Source organism: Apium graveolens, chromosome 1 (assembly GCF_009905375.1).
Source record: "Apium graveolens cultivar Ventura chromosome 1, ASM990537v1, whole genome shotgun sequence".
NCBI lineage: Eukaryota > Viridiplantae > Streptophyta > Magnoliopsida > Apiales > Apiaceae > Apium > Apium graveolens.
In genome coordinates, this window is record NC_133647.1 from 82,878,159 (window position 1) to 82,902,654 (window position 24,496).

The 24,496-nt window shown below is 35.2% G+C and overlaps 1 protein-coding gene across 1 annotated transcript in view; it reads left to right on the top strand.

The window, feature by feature from the left end:
- The window catches only part of LOC141682509 (uncharacterized), a 45,305-nt gene extending 24,329 nt beyond the window's left edge, over window positions 1-20,976 (top strand). The window contains exons 3-5 of the mRNA XM_074487230.1: window positions 14,127-14,261; window positions 14,370-14,846; window positions 20,866-20,976. Of these exons, the coding sequence (XP_074343331.1) occupies window positions 14,127-14,261; window positions 14,370-14,846; window positions 20,866-20,976 (723 nt within the window). The remainder of the gene's footprint in view (window positions 1-14,126; window positions 14,262-14,369; window positions 14,847-20,865) is intronic.
- The last annotated feature ends 3,520 nt before the right edge of the window (window positions 20,977-24,496 follow it).

Here is a 24,496-nt window from a genome sequence, read left to right on the forward strand (position 1 = left end):
ATATACATGTTATAAGGATCGTTTAGGCACTTGAATCGCTTGATTCCGATTTACGGATCAAACGTTATGGCAGTTTTACTAAAAGTGATTTACTCGACAAAAACCGCTACGAATTACGAATTTTGAAAATATAAAGGATCGACTTAAGAATGTCATAATAATTAAAATTTTACAGAGAGTTTATATTGAGTTTCCTAACTTCCATAAAAATTTTAAGTGAAAAATAATGATTTTTCATTTATAAAAATATCGGAGCCGAGATCGGCGATTAGATACCGTAGAATCCATAAGCGGAGCCGACGACGAAAATGAAAATGGACTTAAGATACTTTGAAAAGGAAGCGACCATAATGTAATAAGGACTTAAAGAACTAATAAGGGTAATATAAGTGAGGGGTTCATAATAATTAGCGCATGAGTGCGGGTAGCCGTAAATTAGAACGGGACCTAACGCGAGACGACTTGTGTTTATGATTATAGAATTCTGAGCGGAACCTAGAGCATCTTCCACCTCGAGATACCCAGGCAAGTTTACAAACCCAACTCCATTTACTATTGTGTTTTGAAAGGATTGTTTTATTCATTGCATAATACCATGCTTGCCATGATACGTAGTTATTGAATTTTGCCATAATGTAGCGATGTTGTACGATAAGTATATATCGTGAAATGTTTAATTCCGCTATAAGCTTGGACATATTATAATAAGACTGAGAGTCGGTCGGGATTTCAAGATAAAAACCCAGAATCATTTCGGTGATATTATAGGACGATTACAAGTCCATAGTAGTACGTTTTAAAGGGACTCCACGTCCACTTACAAAATATAAACACCTCGAACTTTTATTAAAACGATTTCTAAGATCGTATTTTCGATATCATTTAAGTATTTATATTTATTAAAGGGTTTATTTATGAATTAAAAATCATAGAACCGGATTTAAAATACTTTCTGATTTTCGAAAATCATTCGAATAATTTCAGATCGTCGACGGAGAAATTTATCCCGACTTATTTTAATATTTTGAATATAGTTTAAAGGAGAAACTTTTTCCCCTTATTTAATTATCTGTTGACAACGGTCAACTCACATCCTTAGTACTTCCTCCGAAAATTTCGAAAGTACGTATAAAATATATATATATATATATGTATATATCCTAATAAGATAAGCTGTTTCTATCAACAAGCAAAACGCTTGGAGAACTTCGATGTGGTTCGAGTTCTTGAAATATGATAGAATTCTTTTAAAAGGACAAGGGAGGGTAGACTCTGGTACTATGTATGCTAGATGGACTACCAAAGGTACCGCAGGCAAAGGTACTCTGTGTACTCACGAACTTCTGAAGTATGTATATACCCCAAAATGGGACACGTAGCCCAAATGTGGCAAGGGTGATAACCGGGATACAAAGGTGTCGTCCTTCTACTAGTAGAAAATGTTACTATTATCGTATTACGACTGATCATCATATGTGATGGCTCCAACGAGTGTCCTATTCTTCCAATTGGAATTGTGATATAATACCGTAACCCAAGCCTAGGTGTTGGGTTTACTATTAAGGTATTCGCAGGTTAATAAAATCCACTAAAGGATTGTTTTTATAAAAGGTGTGTATCACCAAGGAAAACTATTTTGAATAAAACATAATTATCATATATGATGTTTTACGTAAGTTTATCATACATTCATTTTCATACTGTACATTATTATGCTGGGAATTATAGCTCACACTTGTTTTTTTTTAAATTGACACAACACAACAGTGAATCAAGATGCCTACCATGAGAACCACATCCAGGAAATGGGTAGGAAATTGCCAGTTGTTCCGTAGGTTGTTTGGCGCTGTACCCCAGGTAGTCCGAATAAGCTTGATTGATTTTCATTTTTTTTAGTTCGGCTTATTTATAAGTATGACTTATATAAGGTAATAAACAAGAAACATATATTGGCCGACGGACTACCCTTACTTAAAGGTTACTCCCCGGTAAGACTTAATTATTTTGGGTTGTAATATTTATCACTTGGTGGTTTGAATTACTCTAGTTATGAATGATTCGTTTCCAAGACTTAATAAGTGTGTGTGTGTGATAAGTGTGGGGTCGTAAAGTGTGAGTATTTATATTTGTGGTGTGAGGTAGGTGGTTTGTAGTGGTTTAGATGGCGTGGCCTCCGAGATTCCTAACCCCGGATTTTGGGGCGCCACAATAGTCTTTGGTTAGCATCCAGGATGGAATGTCTGCATCTCCCCCTATGCTCATGCTATCATCATCATCATCATCCTCACCATCACCCCCAAATGATTCTTCAGCCAATTCAAAGTCACTACTAGGTGTGGAAGGCAGAGCAGTTATAACATCCTTGGCCCTTTGTATCGAAGCAGTAGTATGCACCAAGTTCAACATATTTTCAGCAGCGACATTGTCTTGTTCAGCTAAAGCTTGATATGCTGACACAGGGTGAGTAAATGCCTCAGCTTCATAAGAAAAAGATTTTGGCTGTGATTCCATATTTATTGGAGCCACATCAAACTGAATTTGAGAAGGTGCAGTGACTGAGTCTTTAGCTGCAGTTTGCACTGTATGTGATCCCTGTGCATCCCCAAGTTTTCTAGATTTCTTCGTTCTTGTATAAGTTTGTGGCGAGTCTGTGTCCCTAGCCCTTTTTACCTGTGCTCCTGGTTGGGAGCTTGTTTCAATAGTAGCATCCTTTGGGAGGATGAAACTAGATATGTGCTAATTTCCTTATTAAGCACCACAGTTTGTTGGGAAACTGTGGTGTGGCTAGGTTTGGGTACACTCACCTCACCAATCTTATTCTTAGGGTTTCTTTTTGTTCACCCTGTCCCTCACCAATCTTACCACCCTTCACACTCCCCTCTTTGGTGTTGGTAGATTTTGAAACTGGCATCTTTTGAGAGACACCAGAGTGTGGTTTCTCTGATTTGGATTTTGAAGTTTTGGATTTTATGGCTTGGGTAGGCATCTGTTATGTCATTGACATATATGCCATAGCCACAGTCAATGACAAAGAAACTTGAGAGGTTGAAGGAGTAGAGACAGAAGTATTTACCTCACTTACATGAAGGCCCTCCATGATAGGTAAATAAATAAGGGGCACTTCCTTGTGGTGATCAACCATGTTTAAATCATCAATTACTCTTCTTTCTTGAACCCAACAATCCAGTTTGTTGGTTGGGTTCTCAATCACAAGATCCTCACAAATATGTTAGTAATAATCATAAAGAATCTAGCATAATAAACATGCCTAGACCTTTTTAATCTCCCCTAACTTGAAACCCAACTCAAACATGATAGCATCACTAAAATTATAGTAATTATTAGTGAAAGGCATATGTCATAGCCTACTCGTTTATCGAGTATTTAACTCAACTCAAATAAGAATGTAATAAGTAAATAGTGGATCAATCATCAGAGAGATCTCACAAAGTAACATCTGTCAAAGATCAAAGAAACATTGTTCATCTGCAGACTTGAAGATTCACTGGAAGAAGTTCAAGAATTTGATCATGCCTCAGTGATGTAAATCAATATCATGGATTTAATCAAGTGACAGAGATCTCGTCAAGGTATCAATTTATTACAAGGATTCAATCAGAATATCAAAGTCAAGAAATGAAGAAACGTCACGGAAGTTAGTCACTCATGAACCAGACAGTACATCGAGTGTCAGCATTGAAGTGGCGGAATTGATTCATAAGTCTCAGTGACTTTCAGAAGATTGTCAGAAGAATGGATGCTGCTCAGCGTTAGTATTAATTCTCTATTAATTAATTAAGTCATATAATTTAATTAAGAAATAAATTATATCTGCAAAGATTAATTTATTGATTAATTGAATTAAATTGATTAATTAAGTTAGAATTAATATTAAGGATTTACAGAATTTTAATTGATTAAAATCTGTTTTAATTCTAAAAAGACAACTAATTGTACTAGTATGACAATCGGTATGACAATTGATAGTCATACTGAAAGTCATGCTAATTCAGTTGATTGTCTTGATAGAATTATTGTTTAGATTAAAATCACTTATTAATTCAGTAAGACAATTCATTTGTACTACTATGACAATCGGTATGACAATCAATAGTCATACCGAAAGTCTTGCTAGTTCATTTTAATTGTCTTACTAGCTCTAAAGGATTGTCACACCAGTTCAACATTCTGGCTGTGGTGATTAAAAACAAGCAGAGACCAATTCATTTACATAACACATACAGAGAGCAATCAAACAGAAGAAAAGAAAAAAAGAGAACAAGCAGCCAAAATATTTCATCTTATCTGCTAATTCAAGTTTACAATTTCTAGCTTGTAAAGTTAAATCCAATCAACTAGAAATCACTCTCTTGTTCTTGTGTATCAATCTAGCGGATTAAAATCCCTAGAACTTAATCTCAAATCGCTTTTAGCATTTGATCTTTTAATTACAAAAATAAAAAAGTTCATGTCAAATTTATTCTAGATTTGTAATAATTGATTTGAGATTAATCCCTTGTAACCGATACCGTAGTTGTAACACCTTTCAAGTTTAATAAAAGTTTAGTTTCAGGACTTATTATCAGAATATCAGAACTTAACTGGAAATCAGAACTGAGTGATGAAAGGAAGTTATCAGAACTTAAGGCGTCAGAACTTATATCAGGACTTAAGTGCGGGTACACTTCAGATAAGGAAAACAGCTAATTTATAGGAGAGGATCTGGATTAAACAGGTGAAGATATGCATGAAGAATTGGAAATCTATAGGACTGCAGTAGATAATCTCTGATTGATGTATTCTAGGAAACAGAATCATAATATATATATTAGGAGATATCTTGTAACTGTGTAGTATATAACACATATTAGGCTTTACACTATAAGTGTTATCATTCACGAGAATATTATTCATTGTAACCCTAACAGCTCTTAGTGATATCATACATCACTGAGAGAGTAGTTTAAACCTACTGTAACAGAGTTTGATATTATGAATAAACTTGTTTTCTGTTACATACTTGTGTTTATAATCGAATTGATTGTAGATACTATATTCAACCCCCTTCTATAGTATCAATGAGGCCTAACAAGTGGTATTAGAACCAATCTGTTAAGCTTACAAATAGTTAAGATCCAAACAAACAAACAATCATGTCTGATCAAGCAAAAATACCAGACCCTCAAGAACCTGCAAAGGTTCAACCCATTCAAAACACTAGTAGATATGAAACCATCAGGGTTCCCATGCTCAGGGTGTCTGAGTACCCTGTATGGAGTGTGAAGATGGCCATGTTTCTGGAAGCTACAGATCCAGAATATTTAGACATAATTTATGATGGTCCACACAAGCCCACAAAGCTTTCTGTTGCAGTTGGGAATGAGCCAGAAGATGATTCCCAAAGAAAAGAGAGAACTCACAACTAAAGACATCTCTTCACTGGGCAAGGATGCAAAAGTAAGATACTTGCTTTATAGTGCACTTGACAATGTTATGTCAAACAGGGTGATTGGATGCAAGACTGCAAAAGAAATCTAGGATACATTGGAAGTGACCAATGCCATCAAAAAGAACAGGAAGACAATACTCACACATGAGTATGAGCACATTGACTCAAAATCTGATAAGTCACTAAATGAGACATATGACAGATTCACAAAGCTGTTGAATGATCTGTGACTAGTAGATAAGGAATATGATACAGAAGATTCAAATCTGAAATTCCTACTAGCTCTTCCTGAAAAGTGGGATTTGAAAGCTACTACAATAAGAGACAACTATGAACTTGCTAATATGTCTCTTGATGAAATCTATGGGATGCTCAAGCCTCATGAACTTGAGATGGAGCAAAGAAAGAAGAGGCATGGAGGGAAGTCTAAGACAGTTGCTTTAAAGACTGAAGAAAAGCCAATTGTCTCTAGGAAGGCAAAAGGAAAGGCTTTCATACAGTCTGATTCAGAGTCATTAGATTCTGATGATGATGATTCAGAAATTGAAATTTATTTGAAGTGGATGTTGATGTAGAGATGATACAACTGTGTGCTCTTATGGTGAAGGGTATCACAAAGATAGCCTACAAGAAATTCCGAAAGGGTAAGAACTTTTCCAGGAAAGGTGGAAGGTCTGACAAGAAAGGGTTCAAAATGACTGAAGGCAAAGGAGGAAAGTCTGACAGAGGAGACAACTCAAATATCAAATGCTACAATTGTGGTGAAAGAGGCCACATCTCTCCTGATTGCAAGAAATGAAAAGGTGATAAAGGCCAAGCACTTATCACAGAGAAGAAAAACTGGCAGACACTTCAGAATCTGAAGAAGAGGTGAACTATGCCCTAATGGCAAATGCTGATAGCAGTTCTGATGCTGCTGAACTAAAGGTACCTCTATCAACTCTTGCTTTTGATATAGATAATATTATTGAGTTAAGATTATTTCTGAAAAACATTTATATTAGCTATAGAGATCAGACTTTAGAGAATGAAAGATTAAAATCTAAAAATCTAAAGTACAAAAATAGAAATAGCTATCTAGAAGAAGAGTTAGTCAAGATGAACACTATTCAGACAGAGAAAGATAATGATGTGTATGTTAAGAATGAATTGCTTAAATAGAATGATTATCTAAAAACTGAATTAGAAAAAGAAAGAGAAATCATCAGGACTTGGACTAACTCAGGCAAAACAACTCAGAATATTCTAAGTAGTGGAAACTGGAAAGAGGGGTTAGGTTATAAAGATGGTAAAAGTGAGAAAGGGACTTTGCCAATTAAGCCAAAGGTAAATCCTGTTAAATTTGTTGCAAAAACTGTTGTGTATGATTGTGAAGAGATGAAAAACTCTAAAACAGAAGTCAAAGAAAAGTCAACTTCTGACAAATTAAAACAGGATAAACCAGCTTTGGTAAACATTGGCTTAATGACAAAGAAGCAGCTTAAGTATAAGCTAAAAAGATTAAAAATGTAAACTAGGTAAAAGAAGCTAGGAAAATAAGGAATAGAAAGGAAGGTGTGAATAAAAGTAATAATTATATGCCTATTCCTAATGCTCCTAGAAAGAAGTGCTTTAATTGTGGAAACCCTAACCATCTTGCTTCTTTTTACAGGAAAAATAAAAACATTAACTCCTTACCTCCTAAGTCAGGAGTTAAGAGTCAGTCTCTTAGGTTTAAACCACAAAATCCTTGTTTTCATTGTGGTAGTTCATGGCATTCCATTTATACTTGTCAGGAATATCATAGTCTGTATTATGATTATTATGAAATAAAACCTTCTTTAAAGAAAGTTAGCATTTTTCCTTCAAATATAAAGTCTGATATAAGTCTGATTAAAATATAATAAAAAACATGTTAGCATAAATTCTGAAACTAAATCCGCTGCAAATGCTAACAAACTTAACAAGGCCAAAGGATCCAAGCAAGTCTAGGTCCTTAAAACTAATCAATAGTGGTCTTTGTGATTGCAGGGCAACAGGAAAAACATCCTGGTTTTGGACAGTGGATGTTCAGGACATATGAGTGGATATAAAGCCCTGCTATCAGACTTTATGGAGAAAGCTGGCCCAGGAGTTTCTTATGGAGATGGCAAATGGGAAAGACTCTGAGATATGGAAATATCAATCTTGGGAATGTCATAATTGAAACAGTAGCTTTTGTCTCAGGACTTAAACACAATATGCTAAGTGTGAGTCAAATCTGTGACAGAGGTTATCATGTGGATTTCTTTGAAGAACACTGTGAAGTTGTAAGTAATTCTACAGGCAAAGTGGTTCTAAAAGGTTACAGACATGGTAACATATATGAAGCCAGACTTTCAACAAATTCTGATGGTTCTGCAATCTATCTGTTAAGCAGAGCATCAATTGAAGAAAACTGGAATTGGCACAAGAGACTCTCTCATTTAAATTTCAACAATGTAAATGAGCTAGTAAAGAAAGATCTTGTGAGAGGACTGCCAAAATCAATATTTGCTCCTGATGGTCTTTGTGACTCATGTCAAAAGGCAAAACAAAGAAAATCTTCATTCAAGAGAAAAACCGAATCCTAAATTCTTGAGCCTTATCACTTACTGCATGATATATTTGGTCCAGTAAATGTCATGTCTATTTCAAAGAAGAAATATTCTATGGTTATAGTGGATGAGTTCACAAGATACACTTGGGTGTATTTCTTGCACAAAAAGAATGAAACTGCATATACTCTAACTGATCATGTCAGACAGCTAGATAAGTTAGTCAAAGATTCTGTTAAAATAATAAGAAGTGATAATGGCATTGAGTTCAGAATTCAATCATGGAAGAGTTCTGCAAAGAGCAAGGGATAAAGCAGGAATTTTCTGCACCTGGAACTCCACAGCATAATGGATTTGTAGAAAGAAAGAACATGACTCTTATTGAAGCTGCACGAACTATGCTTGATGAAGCAAAGCTACCAACCTATTTTGGGCTGAAGCTGTGCAGACTGCTTATTTTACACAGAATGCTACACTCATAAACAAGCATGGAAAAACACCATATGAGATGGTGAAGAAAAAGAAGCCAAATCTGGAATACTTTCATGTATTTGGATGCAAGTGTTTTGTTCTTAAGACTCATCCTGAATAGCTGTCAAAATTTGATCTAAAAGCTGATGAAAGAATTATTGTTGGATATCCACTTTCCACAAAAGCCTTCAGAGTCTACAATTTAAGAACAAGGGTTGTCATGGAATCAATCAATGTATCTTTTGATGAAAAAATATTACTGGACTTGAAGATTTCAATGATCATGATCAGCTGAGATTTGAAAATGAAGATGTAAATTTTGATTATGTAAATTCTGATGACCTAAATCCTGATCCTGTAAGTTCTGACGGGTTAAATTCTGATGTCATTGAAACTGTGGTAACTGCTCCAAAGGAAAATGCACCTGTTCAGGGGGAGCAAGCTGATGATCATACCACATCTCAAGACTCTCAAGAAGCATCAGAACCAGTCACTGGCTCTTCAAGTTCTGATTTATCAAGTTCTGATGAGCTAAATTCTGACAATTCTGGAAACTCTAATTCTTCAATTCCTGAAGGATCCAAATCAAATTCTGGAATCTCAGAGAGCATAACTTCAGAGGGATCAACGGAAAATGCTGATGGAGATAACATGGATCATGGGGGAGGATCCAGTTCTAGAGATCAACTTCCATCTGCAAGGAAGTTGACTAAATCACACACACCTGACTTAAAAATTGGAGATCCTGAAGCAGGTGTCAGAAGTAGAACAACAATAAATGAATGCCTCTATCATTCCTTTCTATCTCAGACTAAACCAAAGAAAGTGGAAGAAGCTCTTCAAGATGCTGATTGGGTGTAAGCAATGCAGGAAGAGCTAAATGAGTTTGAAAGAAATAAATTCTGGACCCTAGTGCCAAGACCAAAGAACAGGTCCATTGTTGGCACAAAATGGGTGTTCAGAAACAAAACGGACAGTGATGGCATAATAACAAGGAATAAAGAAAGACTGGTTGTTAAAAGAATATTCTCAATAGGAGGGTATTGATTATGATGAAACATATGCTCCAGTTGCTAGATTGGAAGCCATAAGAATCTTTTTGGCTTATGCTACTCACAAGAAGTTTAAAGTCTTTCAAATGGATGTAAAGAGTGCATTTCTCAATGGAGAATTAGAGGAAGAGGTATATGTTGAACAACCTCCAGGCTTTGTAGATCCAGAATTTCCAAATCATGTCTACAGGCTTGATAAAGCACTCTATGGTCTAAAGCAAGCTCCAAGAGCATGGTATGAAACTCTAGCACAATTTCTTCTGGAAAGTGGATTTACCAGAGGCACAATTGATAAAACTCTGTTCTATATCAACCATGGAAAGGACTTACTTTTAGTCCAAATTTATGTTGATGATATCATTTTTGGTTCTACAAATGCCAAACTCTGTGAAAAGTTTTCAAAGTTAATGCAGTCAAGATATCAAATGAGTATGATGGGAGAACTTAGCTATTTTCTGGGACTTCAAGTCAAGCAAACTGAAGAAGGTACTTTCATAAATCAATCCAAGTACACCAGAAATTTACTCAAGAAATTTGGAATGCATGATAGTTCAACTGCATCCACTCCCATGGCCACAACCACAAAGTTAGATAAAGACACTGGAGCATCAGTAAATATTACTAACTACAGAGATTTTAGACTTATCCAAGAGAACCTCATCTAATAGCTGTGAAAAGAATTTTGTAACGACCGAGGAATTACGCTTGTATTATATTATAATAATAATAAATTATGTGTATTATTATGTGATTAAATGTGTTAAGTCGTTGAACCCTAACTGCTATGTGTTATGTGTTGGTGTTTTGATCCAAACGTGTTTTGGATATTTATTGAGCGTTCTATCGTCAGTTATATATATTATATCAAAACCTGTACAGCTCAAAACTATGTTTTTAAAAGCCCGTATTTCAAACAAAATCATTGGCCCTATTTTGCCAAAAATGCCCTATACCGTATCGCTATTCTGAACCCTTAGACGTTTTACAAATTGACCTTTTTCGCGAAAAACGACTTTTTCCGGACCCCTTCGGGTACCAAAAACCCCACAAAAATCACATTTTTATTTTTATATGATTATGAAATTATCATATATCATTTTTCTTTGTATTTTGTATTTTTCACAATTTTTGGGAATTTTTAGTATTTATTTTGTATTTATTGGATATTTAAAAATTCATTATTAATACCCAAAAATTATAAAAATTGGGGCTAAATATTTTTATTAGGAGTATAATTAGCCCCTTAATTTTACTTAGGGGTATTATTTTCATAAATATAAATACCTGAATGACTATTAATTAAATCAGTTAATTATAATTAAAAATCAGAAGAAAAAAAATAAAAAGAAAAAGAAAGGGGATTAGGGTTAGGGTTTTGTGAAGAACAGCAGCAGAATCAATCGGACTTTTGAAGGTGATTCCGATGACAGAAATTGAAGTGTGAGTAACCGATTTGAAGCCCAAAGTCTGTTCTATCAGATTATCACGTCAAAATCATCAACCGAGGTATTAATTTGTGTTTCGTAATTTCGGATTAATTTCTCGAATTCGGGTTTGAAGTTCTGGTAATTGTTTGATGATTATGTTAGTATAGATGTTTAGATCGTCGATTTTGGAGTCGATTGACACCGGTTTTGTCGAGTTTGGCTTCGGGTTTTGTCTCGCCGGAAAAGCGGCGCCGCCGCCGCTGTTATCGGTGGTTTAGGCGGCGGGGACGGATAAAACGAAGGAGGAACACGACAGGGGAGGCCTGGGAACGAAAGGGAACGAAGCAGCAGAAGAAACGAGGCCGATTGATTGCCGTTTTTGCTTCGTCGGAAGTTTCCGCCGGGCCGGAATCTGGGCAACGGCCGGCTGTTCTTCCCGACCCGATTGGGTTGGGGACGACCCGGTTTCTAACCCGGTTTCGACCCGGGTTTAATCCTAATAACCCAAACCCTGTTGATGTTTTTGTGTTTTTAGTTAATTAATTAATTATTTATATTTTAGTATATTAAAATCAGTTTTTAGTAATTCTAAAAAGTAAATAAAATTAGTTTTAAATTCTGAAAAATAGTATTATTAATTTCTAAATTATTTTATTAATTTATAAATTCTAATTTAATTATTTAATTATTTAATTATTTATCTAATTATTTATTAGTTATCTAATTAATTAATAATTAGGTAATTAATTAATAATTAGGTAATTAATTAATAAATAAGGATTAAACTGATTAATAATTTGATAATTAGTTAATATTACGAGTAGTGATTCGATAATGAGAATTATTATTCGAGCGTTAGTTATTCGAATAATATTACAGTAATTGTTCGTATCATATAATTAAATACTGATAATTAATTGATTAACGAATCGTTTAAATTCCAATAATAATATATTAGTTCGGTAATATTCGAGAATAGTGTGTAGCTCGTATTTATACGAGTGATTAATCGTTGAGTTGGTTATAATTTGAGTAATTCGTAGTTATTCGATAAATAGCGTATCGGTTAATTAAGTTGATTGATTATTTGTAAATAATCGATCTAATCAAATAAATAACGATGAGTTGTAAATATTTGTAATAAATTGTGATTAATCCTAATAATTAGGGATTAATTATTTTAAATTAGTAAATAATTATCTATTAATTATTTATTAGTTATTTATTTATTAAGTGATTAATTATTTCAATAATTAATCACATAATTTTCAATAAATCGTAACTTCTTCGTTTTAACTCCAAAAATTATAAAAAAATTATTTTTGACTTTGATTTTTATTAAACAATTATTTAAAAATTATTTTAGGATTTAAAAGGTTGTAATAATTATCTATATTGAATAATAAATTGAATTATCAGTGTTTAATTCATAACAATTCAACCGTTAGTCCGATTTAAGTGAAACGAAGACCCCTAGACTCAGAAAAATGAGACGAATCCAATAAAAATAGTTGTAAGTTATAATTTATTCTGAAAAAGAGTGGTTTGGTGATAACTGATAGTTCGTAGGTCCTAGTAGGGATATAATTGAGCCGAATAAATCCCGAAAAATTATAATAAAATCAGATAAGACTAGTAATGCAGTTATAAGCCTAGAATTGATTCTAAAAATAATTATAAATCTAGAAATTAATTGTGTGCTTTACGTGTTATGTGTTATATGTGATTATGTGCATAAATGTGTTGTGTAAATATATGTATATATATGCGAGTCAGATAGAAACGCATGGGTAGACTGATAAGGTTGCGTGATATCAATTCAAGATACACGTATATAGTAAGTTATCTAAACACCTATATTTCCATGATTTGTTCAGTGTTAACAAGGCAGAGCAAGCTAGGGTCAGAAGGCAGTGAATTAAACCAGGTTAAGTACGCACAAGGCAAGTTTTTCCCCTACTCTAAATTCTATTTAGTGAATTATATATCTTTTCTATCATATCAATTCTCTTTGATAATCATTGTTCATATGCACTGTTGTCCATTTATTATTACTTGTTCCAGTTTCATTTCAATTCTTGATTTACCCAATTTATTGAATTCCCTGTTCATATTTCAATTCTTTTACCCTACATATATTCTGGTATATCCTGGTGTTGGGATATATCAATAGCATACCGATTGTTCCGGATGCTTAGCCTTGGACTGGATGGTTACTATAAAGGCTGGTTTTTTCCCAGACCATTAATTAATAGGCCATAGTTGCCTGAGTACTCCTTATGTTGGTTGGGTCTATGCAGTTGGGTATAGATCCGCACTATATTCTGACTGATCAGCAGATTATAGTGCATATGTTGGTTCTTGTTTCCAGTCTTGTTCATTTGGCACTCGCCATCATTGGCAAATTATTATCATATACAGATACAGATGGTTGTTCAAACCAGCAGCTTATTGGTTCATTTATTTCTCTCTCTTTATAATATATATATATATATATATTGTTGCAGGCTTGTTGAGCAATTTTGGCTCATTTCTTTTATTGTCACTCCTATTATTTTACAGTTAAGGTAGAGAATGAAACCCATCAGGACCCGCATAGTCAAGAAGCGAGTCAAGCAGCGGGACCCTCTTATACCAAGAGTGTTCCTTCCTATTCCCGAAGAGAGCTTTGAATTGCCAGATCAGGTGTAGCAGGATAAGTAGTAATGTTGGGTTGAATAAAAGTTTTGTGTAGTTTGAATAAAAGATTGCGTAGTGAAACTGTAGATAGAATAAAGTTTTGTAATAAAGAGAGTTCTTGAGACAGGTTTTATTTAGTTGGGTTTGTAATAAAGTGTAGTGCATGATTCTTGTTTCCAAACTCAACCCTTAAAAGATCCTGAGTAGTGATAGTTCGGGGTAATTATTATATTAATATTCCGCTTGTGCAGGTATAGTTGGTAATTGTTGTTAATAATGCCCCAAATCTATACCCCGGATTTGGAGGGTGTTATAGTTGGCATCAGAGCTTAGGATTGACCTTGGAAAACAAGAATGTTAGGGTTAAGATAAGATAGGAAAATAAGATAGGATGAGAGTAAGAGTGTTAGGATTGTTTGTCTATGTGATTAGAAGTTATGAGTTATAGGATTGTGATTTGATTGTTTTGCGTTATTATTTTTATGTATATTAGATGGCTTCTTTATCATCATCTACGGAGAGGACCGAGACAGATCCAGTGGATGCACAGGTAGTAGCCCCAGTGTCAGAGCAGATCTTACCTCCATTGCCACCTGAGCCAGCACCAGAGATACCACTTCCCCCGGAGGTACCAGGTTTTGCAGATTATTTTCCATACGTTGAGCCAGAGATACCAGATATTCCACCATTAGAGTTTCCGAGGTTTGATATTCCTGATATGGTTGATCTTCCGCAGTGGGAGGATTTAGAGCCTCAGATTCCTATGCCACCAGTCGAGATTCCAGAGATGCCACCGATGGAGCCAGAGGCAGAGCCGCCTGTGTATGCGCCTATGGAGCAGCCTGTCTTATTTCCTGCCCCATTAGCCATTTATGCACCTGTTCCGGGAGTTTATCAGTTTCCTCAGCCGGAGTTTATAGATGAGATCGTGGTAGATGGACCATTACCTTCTCGAGGTTCCAGCACTGATCTTCATGAGCATCATACCGTGACTTACCAGCGCTTTCAGGCAGAGAGGGAGGAGAGGATTAGATGGCAGAACCAGTGTAGAGAGATCCTTGGATTGTATGAGACACAGACGGATGGTCCTGTCAGAGCATTACGACCGGATTATATACTGAGAGAGAGACTACATCATATTCACCGGGTTAGTTCGCAGCAGCTTACTGATTTGAGACAGCAGGATCTTAGTGCGGAGATAGCATATCGCAGAGCATTGGAACTTACCGAGGCAGTGCTAGAGGCAGTGCAGGAGGAGTTGAGCCACGTACCACCAGGATTTTGAGACCAGTAGATCAATGAGTGTTGTATTATGTATATTTTGTAGATAGAGGCAACATAGTATTGTATGACTAGTTTGTATGAGTGTAGCTACTGACTCTGACTGATAGTAGTAGCAGTACGACTGCTATATCATAGGGTTTTGTATCAAGCACTGACACCTGTAGCTGGTGTTCTACCTATATATATATATGAGATAATCTTTTGCACGTTTTCTTTATTTTATTTCCAGTCATTTAAGCATTTACATTTATTTCAGTACCATTGCATATTTACAAATGTAGTTTTATTCACGATCATGTTGTAAAAAAAAAAAAAAATTTAAAACATATCATACTGTTTTATCTATTTAGTTATTTAATAAGTTATTTTATTTCTCGAATCGACTGTTTTAATATATGTTTAATATACTGTTATTAAATAAGATCCATTATTTATTTATCAGAAAAATGGCACCTAAGAGAAAAGCGCAGCCCGACTCATCGAATGGAAACACCGATGGCCAAAACAATAATAAACAGATGGATCAGATGTTTAATCTCATGCAACAGCAGATGTTGATGATGCAACAACAAATGCAGCAGCAGCAACAGCAGTTCCAGCAACAGATGTTACAGCAAGCCGCTCATCCAGGACATCAAATACCACCAGCAGCACCTACGACTACTTTCAAGCAATTTCAGTCGGTGAAGCCACCGGAATTTATGGGTTCCACAGATCCTACAAAAGCGAGAGCTTGGCTGAAAGAGATGGAAAAGGCTTTTTCGTTGGTAAAGGTTGAGGAAGAGCAGAAGACAGATTTCGCTAGCTATTTTCTAAAAGGTGAAGCTAATTACTGGTGGGAATCAAAGAAAGCTTTGGAAGAAGGTGTGGTGACCTGGAACAGATTCACTGATCTTTTCTTGGAGAAATATTTTCCTCATTTTATGAAGAACCAGATGGAGATCAAGTTCCTGGAGCTGAAATAAGACAACTTATCGGTTGCGGATTATGAGACTAAGTTTACTGAATTGGCAAGGTTTGTTCCAGAGCAGGTGGATACGGACGAAAAGCGGGCCAAGAGATTTCAGCAAGGACTGAAACCATGGATTCGTAGCAGGGTAGCTGTGTTTGAATTGACAACTTATATGGCTGTTGTTCAGAAGGCTATGATTATTGAAGGAGAAAGCGAAGCAGCTCAGAAAGAGAAAGGACCAGGAAATTTTCAGAATCGTTTCAACAAAAGGCCGGGATTTCAAGCTCGGGGAAAAGTAAATTTCAAAAGGCCAGAGCAGAACAATCAGAGGATGGGAAATCGACTACCTGCCCCAACTCAACAAAGGCTTATTTGACCGCCTATACCTGATTGCAGAACGTGTGGTAGAAAGCATACAGGAATTTGCAACAAGCTAAATGTTACGTGTTTCAAGTGCAAGCAAAGGGGACACTATTCTGGAGAATGTCCAACGGGAAAAGCAGAAGTTACTTGTTTTCAATGTGGGAGAAAAGGACATATCGCCAAAGACTGCAGAGGAATTGCAATGGCTGCCAGTATTCCAAGAATTTTAGCATTACCTCCACCTCCACTACCACAGCAAAATCAGCCCAGAGCAAGGACTTTCAACATGTCAATGAAGGAAGCGGTACAAAGTCCGAATGTGGTTGCAGGTACACTTCCTGTAAATTCCGTAAATGCTTTAGTATTGATTGATTCAGGAGCTACTAGATCTTTTATTTCTGAAGCCTTTATTTCTAAGATAGATTGTGAGATTCAGTGGTTTGATGAAGTGTTAGTCATAAAATTAGCGAATAATGATCAGGTTGCAGTAGATCGAGTATGTCCGAGCTGTGATATTGAGATAGGGAGATGTCATTTTTCAGTTGATTTGATACCTTTTAGGTTAGGGGAGTTTGATATTATTTTAGGAATGGATTGGCTGTCTAGTAATAATGCTCAAATTGACTGTGCGAATAAGAGAGTGAAATTGCAAACTGAAGAAAATGAAACGGTAATATTTAAAGGTGAGAAGCAAAAGCAGAAATTCCTATCAATAATGCAGACGAGAAGATTGCTACGTCAAGGATGTCAAGCTTATTTAGCCTATGTACGGGATATTGATAAGGGAAATTTGAAGATTGAAGATATTCCTGTAGTTTGTGAATTTCTTGATGTTTTTCCGGACGAATTACCAGGACTTCCACCAGATCGAGAAATCGAATTCACTATTGACTTGACGCCAGGGACTGAACCAATTTCGAAAGCTCCATATCGAATGGCACCTGTTGAAATGAGGGAATTAGCAAAGCAGTTGCAAGAACTTCTTGACAAAGGAATTATAAGGCCAAGTGTATCCCCATGGGGTGCGCCAGTATTGTTCGTGAAAAAGAAGGATGGTAGTATGCGACTGTGTATTGATTATCGTGAGCTGAACAAGTTAACTATCAAGAATAAATATCCTTTACCTCGCATTGATGATTTATTTGATCAACTAAAAGGAGCAGCATGGTTTTCGAAAATCGACTTACGATCAGGCTATCATCAGTTAAAGATCAAGGCCGAAGATATTCCAAAGACAGCGTTTAGAACAAGGTACGAACACTATGAATTTCTTGTGATGGCTTTTGGATTGACGAATGCACCTGCAGCGTTTATGGATTTGATGAATCGAATATTCAAGAAGTATTTGGATAAGTTTATCATTATATTTATTGATGACATCTTGATCTATTCAAAGACGGAAGAAGAGCATGCAGCGCATTTAAGAACGACATTGGAAATATTACGGAAGGAGCAGCTTTATGCAAAATTTTCCAAATGCGAATTTTGGTTGAAAGAAGTGCAGTTTTTAGGGCACATCATCAGCAGAGAAGGCATTCAAGTTGATCCAGCAAAGATTGAAGCTGTGTTGAATTGGGAAAGACCAAAGACGCCGACAGAGGTTCGAAGTTTCTTAGGTTTGGCAGGATATTATCGAAGATTTGTCAAAGATTTTGCGAAGATAGCTACACCGCTGACCAAGTTAACTCGACAAAGTGAAAAGTTCGAATGGAATAGTAAGTGTGAAGAAAGTTTTCAAGAGTTGAAGAATCGGTTGGTGACGGCACCAGTATTAGTATTGCCAGACGAGCAAGGAAATTTTGTTATCTACAGTGACGCTTCATATCGTGGTTTAGGATGTGTGTTGATGCAACATGGTAACGTCATTGCATATGCGTCGAGACAACTTAAACCTCATGAACAGAAATATCCTACGCATGATCTGGAATTGGCAGCAATTGTTTTTGCAATAAAGCTTTGGAGACATTATCTGTACGGTGAAAAATGTGAAATCTACACGGATCATAAAAGTCTGAAGTATATCTTCACGCAAAAGGAACTAAACATGCGACAACGTCGATGGCTGGAATTGATTAAAGATTACGATGTTACAATCAGTTATCATCCAGGAAAAGCAAATGTTGTAGCAGATGCGGTAAGCAGAAAAGAAAGATTGAATCGGTTGACTTCATGCGAAGAATTGGCCAGGGAATTCGACAAATTGGGAATCGAAATTCGTATTCCTAATGAATCTGCAGAAACTATCTACGCTATGACTTTCCAACCAGAATTGCTGGAAAAGATTCGTCGTTGTCAAGAAGAAGTGATGAGTCAAGACGACAACTTAACAGGAGAAGAGATTACAACTCAGAAAGATAATGAAGGAATTTTACGTTTTGCGTCAAGAATCTGGATCCCTAACGTGGCAGAATTAAAAGAAGAAATTATGCGAGATGCGCACAATTCGAAGTATTCCATTCATCCAGGAAGCACGAAAATGTATCGCGATTTGAAGGAAAACTTTTGGTGGCCGAATATGAAGAAGGAGATAGCAGAATGGGTGAGTAAATGCTACACATGCCAGCGAGTTAAAGCAGAACACCAACGTCCGAGTGGGTTATTGCAACCATTAGACATTCCAGAATGGAAATGGGAACATCTAGCGATGGATTTTGTGGTAGGACTACCGAGGACTAGGGCAAATCATGATGCGATATGGGTAATCATTGACAGACTTACGAAGTCGGCACATTTTCTACCAATTAATGAAAGATTTTCGCTCGACAAATTAGTGCACATGTATCTCAAAGAAATTGTGATGCGTCATGGAGTACCAGTATCAATTGTATCGGATCGAGATCCTCGTTTCAATTCAAGATTTTGGAGACAATTCCAAGAATGTCTAGGAACGAAGTTGAATATGAGTACAGCTTATCATCCGCAAACTGACGGCCAAAGTGAAAGGACAATTCAAACGATTGAAGACATGCTACGAGTTTGTGCGATCGATTTTGAAGGCAGTTGGGATGAACATTTACCCCTAGTGGAATTTTCTTATAATAATAGCTATCACGACAGTATTGGAATGCCACCGTATGAAGCATTATATGGGAGGAAATGCAGATCACCCGTGCACTGGGATGAAGTTGGAGAACGCAAGATTTTGGGTCCAGAATTAATTCAGCAGACAAAAGAAAAGATTAATCTTATTCGAAAACGAATCGAGGCAGCACAAAACAGACAAAGCAGATATGCAAACCAAGCCAGGAAGGATATGGACTATCAGGAAGGAGAACACGTATTGCTCAAAATATCGCCATGGAAAGGATTGACCAGATTTGGCAATAAAGGGAAATTGAAGCCACGATACGTTGGACCATTTGAGATTTTGAAGAAAATTGGGAAGGTTGCGTACGAGTTAGCTCTACCACCCCATATGCAGCACATTCACAACGTATTTCATGTATCTATGCTTAAGAGGTATAATCCTGATACAAGGCATGTAATAGAGTATGAACCAGTAGAACTTCAGGCAGATTTGTCATATGTAGAACAGCCAATAAGAATTCTAGATAGGCAAGAGAGGGTATTAAGAAATAAGTCTGTGTCATTAGTGAGAGTTTTATGGAGAAACCCAGTGGTTGAAGAATCAACCTGGGAGCTTGAAAGTGAAATGCTAGAAAATTATCCTCAGTTATTTGCATAATTAGATTCTGAGGTCAGAATCTTGTTAAGGGGGGGAGAATGTAACGACCGAGGAATTACGCTTGTATTATAATAATAATAATAAATTATGTGTATTATTATGTGATTAAATGTGTTAAGTCGTTGAACCCTAACTGCTATGTGTTATGTGTTGGTTGTTTTGATCCAAACGTGTTTTGGATATTTATTGAGCGTTCTATCGTCAGTTATATATATTATATCAAAACCTGTACAGCTCAAAACTATGTTTTAAAAGCCCGTATTTCAAACAAAATCATTGGCCCTATTTTGCCAAAAATGCCCTATACCGTATCGCTATTCTGAACCCTTAGACGTTTTACAAATTGACCTTTTTCGCGAAAAACGACTTTTTCCGGACCCCTTCGGGTACCAAAAACCCCACAAAAATCACATTTTTATTTTTATATGATTATGAAATTATCATATATCATTTTTCTTTGTATTTTTGTATTTTTCACAATTTTTGGGAATTTTTAGTATTTATTTTGTATTTATTGGATATTTAAAAATTCATTATTAATACCCAAAAATTATAAAAATTGGGGCCAAATATTTTTATTAGGAGTATAATTAGCCCCTTAATTTTACTTAGGGGTATTATTTTCATAAATATAAATACCTGAATGACTATTAATTAAATCAGTTAATTATAATTAAAAATCAGAAGAAAAAAATAAAAAGAAAAAGAAAGGGGATTAGGGTTAGGGTTTTGTGAAGAACAGCAGCAGAATCAATCGGACTTTTGAAGGTGATTCTGGTGACAGAAATTGAAGTGTGAGTAACCGATTTGAAGCCCAAAGTCTGTTCTATCAGATTATCACGTCAAAATCATCAACCGAGGTATTAATTTGTGTTTCGTAATTTCGGATTAATTTCTCGAATTCGGGTTTGAAGTTCTGGTAATTGTTTGATGATTATGTTAGTATAGATGTTTAGATCGTCGATTTTGGAGTCGATTGACACCGGTTTTGTCGAGTTTGGCTTCGGGTTTTGTCTCGCCGGAAAAGCGGCGCCGCCGCCGCTGTTATCGGTGGTTTAGGCGGCGGGGACGGATAAAACGAAGGAGGAACACGACAGGGGAGGCCTGGGAACGAAAGGGAACGAAGCAGCAGAAGAAACGAGGCCGATTGATTGCCGTTTTTGCTTCGTCGGAAGTTTCCGCCGGGCCGAAATCTGGGCAACGGCCGGCTGTTCTTCCCGACCCGATTGGGTTGGGGACGACCCGGTTTCTAACCCGGTTTCGACCCGGGTTTAATCCTAATAACCCAAACCCTGTTGATGTTTTTGGGTTTTTAGTTAATTAATTAATTATTTATATTTTAGTATATTAAAATCAGTTTTTAGTAATTCTAAAAAGTAAATAAAAATTAGTTTTAAATTCTGAAAAATAGTATTATTAATTTCTAAATTATTTTATTAATTTATAAATTCTAATTTAATTATTTAATTATTTAATTATTTATCTAATTATTTATTAGTTATCTAATTAATTAATAATTAGGTAATTAATTAATAAATAAGGATTAAACTGATTAATAATTTGATAATTAGTTAATATTACGAGTAGTGATTCGATAATGAGAATTATTATTCGAGCGTTAGTTATTCGAATAATATTACAGTAATTGTTCGTATCATATAATTAAATACTGATAATTAATTGATTAACGAATCGTTTAAATTCCAATAATAATATATTAGTTCGGTAATATTCGAGAATAGTGTGTAGCTCGTATTTATACGAGTGATTAATCGTTGAGTTGGTTTATAATTTGAGTAATTCGTAGTTATTCGATAAATAGCGTATCGGTTAATTAAGTTGATTGATTATTTGTAAATAATCGATCTAATCAAATAAATAACGATGAGTTGTAAATATTTGTAATAAATTGTGATTAATCCTAATAATTAGGGATTAAATATTTTAAATTAGTAAATAATTATCTATTAATTATTTATTAGTTATTTATTTATTAAGTGATTAATTATTTCAATAATTAATCACATAATTTTCAATAAATCGTAACTTCTTCGTTTTAACTCCAAAAATTATAAAAAAATTATTTTTGACTTTGATTTTTATTAAATAATTATTTAAAAATTATTTTAGGATTTAAAAGGTTGTAATAATTATCTATATTGAATAATAAATTGAATTATCAGTGTTTAATTCATAACAATTCAACCGTTAGTCCGATTTAAGTGAAACGAAGACCCCTAGACTCAGAAAAATGAGACGAATCCAATAAAAATAGTTGTAAGTTATAATTTATTCTGAAAAAGAGTGGTTTGGTGATAACTGATAGTTCGTAGGTCCTAGTAGGGATATAATTGAGCCGAATAAATCCCGAAAAATTATAATAAAATCAGATAAGACTAGTAATGCAGGTATAAGCCTAGAATTGATTCTAAAAATAATTATAAATCTAGAAATTAATTGTGTGCTTTACGTGTTACGTGTTATATGTGATTATGTGCATAAATGTGTTGTGTAAATATATGTATATATATGCGAGTCAGATAGAAACGCATGGGTAGACTGATAAGGTTGCGTGATATCAATTCAAGATACACGTATATAGTAAGTTATCTAAACACCTATATTTCCATGATTTGTTCAGTGTTAACAAGGCAGAGCAAGCTAGGGTCAGAAGGCAGTGAATTAAACCAGGTTAAGTACGCACAAGGCAAGTTTTTCCCCTATTCTAAATTCAGAATAGTGAATTATATTTCTTTTCTATCATATCAATTCTCTTTGATAATCATTGTTCATATGCACTGTTGTCCATTTATTATTACTTGTTCTAGTTTCATTTCAATTCTTGATTTACCCAATTTATTGAATTCCCTGTTCATATTTCAATTCTTTTACCCTACATATATTCTGGTATATCCTGGTGTTGGGATATATCAATAGCATACCGATTATTCCGGATGCTCAACCTTGGACTGGATGGTTACTATAAAGGCTGGGTTTTTCCCAAACCATTAATTAATAGGCCATAGTTGCCTGAGTACTCCTTATGTTGGTTGGGTCTATGCAGTTGGGTATAGATCCGCACTATATTCTGACTGATCAGCAGATTATAGTGCATATGTTGGTTCCTGTTTCCAGTCTTGTTCATTTGGCACTCGCCATCATTGGCAAATTATTATCATATACAGATACAGATGGTTGTTCAAACCAGCAGCTTATTGGTTCATTTATTTCTCTCTCTCTTTATAATATATATATATATATATATATATATATATATTGTTGCAGGCTTGTTGAGCAATTTTGGCTCATTTCTTTTATTGTCACTCCTATTGTTTTACAGTTAAGGTAGAGAATGAAACCCATCAGGACCCGCTTAGTCAAGAAGCGAGTCAAGCAGCGGGACCCTCTTATACCAAGAGTGTTCCTTCCTATTCCCGAAGAGAGCTTTGAATTGCCAGATCAGGTGTAGCAGGATAAGTAGTAATGTTGGGTTGAATAAAAGTTTTGTGTAGTTTGAATAAAAGTTTTGGTACATTTATTTATAAAAACTGATCCAAACGGTACCAGTTTTCGGGATAAATATCCAAATCAGTACAATTTGTACTGTGGTCTTGGTCTCAGCGCCTGGATACACGTATTACGAGGTGATAATTGTGATAGTTTAATAAAAAGATCCCGTTTATCGAAAATACGAGTTTTATTAATTTACCGAAACGAATAATGTATCGAAAATGTTGCGCCGGGACCCGCGCAGGACAAACCGTATGCCAGATCGAAAAAGTCAAAACATGGAAAATGCTCGGAATATTGCAATTAGGTTAGGAAGGAGTTTTCGGAAGAGTTTCGGGTTATAAAAACGTAAAAACGGATGACGTCGGTTGGTTCCCGTTTGTATAAAATAGTTTTTCAATACTCGGAAAAAGATTTTATAAAATCCATATATTTCCTATAAAATCATAAATCAACATAAAAATAATTAGGAAGATATGACAATTATCTATATTTTATTTTGGACATATAAAAATTAAAATACTCAATTAATATTATTTTTAAACATCCCAACACATTTAATACTTAACAAATAATTCACAGAATAGATATTGAACACATATAATGATTATTTATTAGCAAAATAATTACACGATATATCCCGGATATTACACACGGTGCCGGGTGTAAAGTGTATATCATGCTTCAGAAATATAACTGTTGAGTGGAGAGAGTATGTATATGGGAGTTAAAATATTTTCTAATCTTTTACTTACTTTTCTATTCCTAATCTCTTTTACTTTCTCTCTCTCTCTCTCTAATATTCTCTGAAGCGTTTTCTTTCAGGACTTTTAACAAACACTTTGCAAACACTCTCTTTCTCACTTAATTTCTTACAGAGATGGCACCAAAAGAAGTAATTTTCAATGGAGCTAAGTTTGTTCCTAACAACTACTCCATCATTCTTAGCAAGGATGAAGCTCCATCGGAACTTCCCTTCATTCAGGATTTTCTCGCTAATTCTGATATTGGGTACGCTCTGACCCAACCTAATGCAGTCTCTGGAACTCAAGTGCTGGAGTTCTGGAGA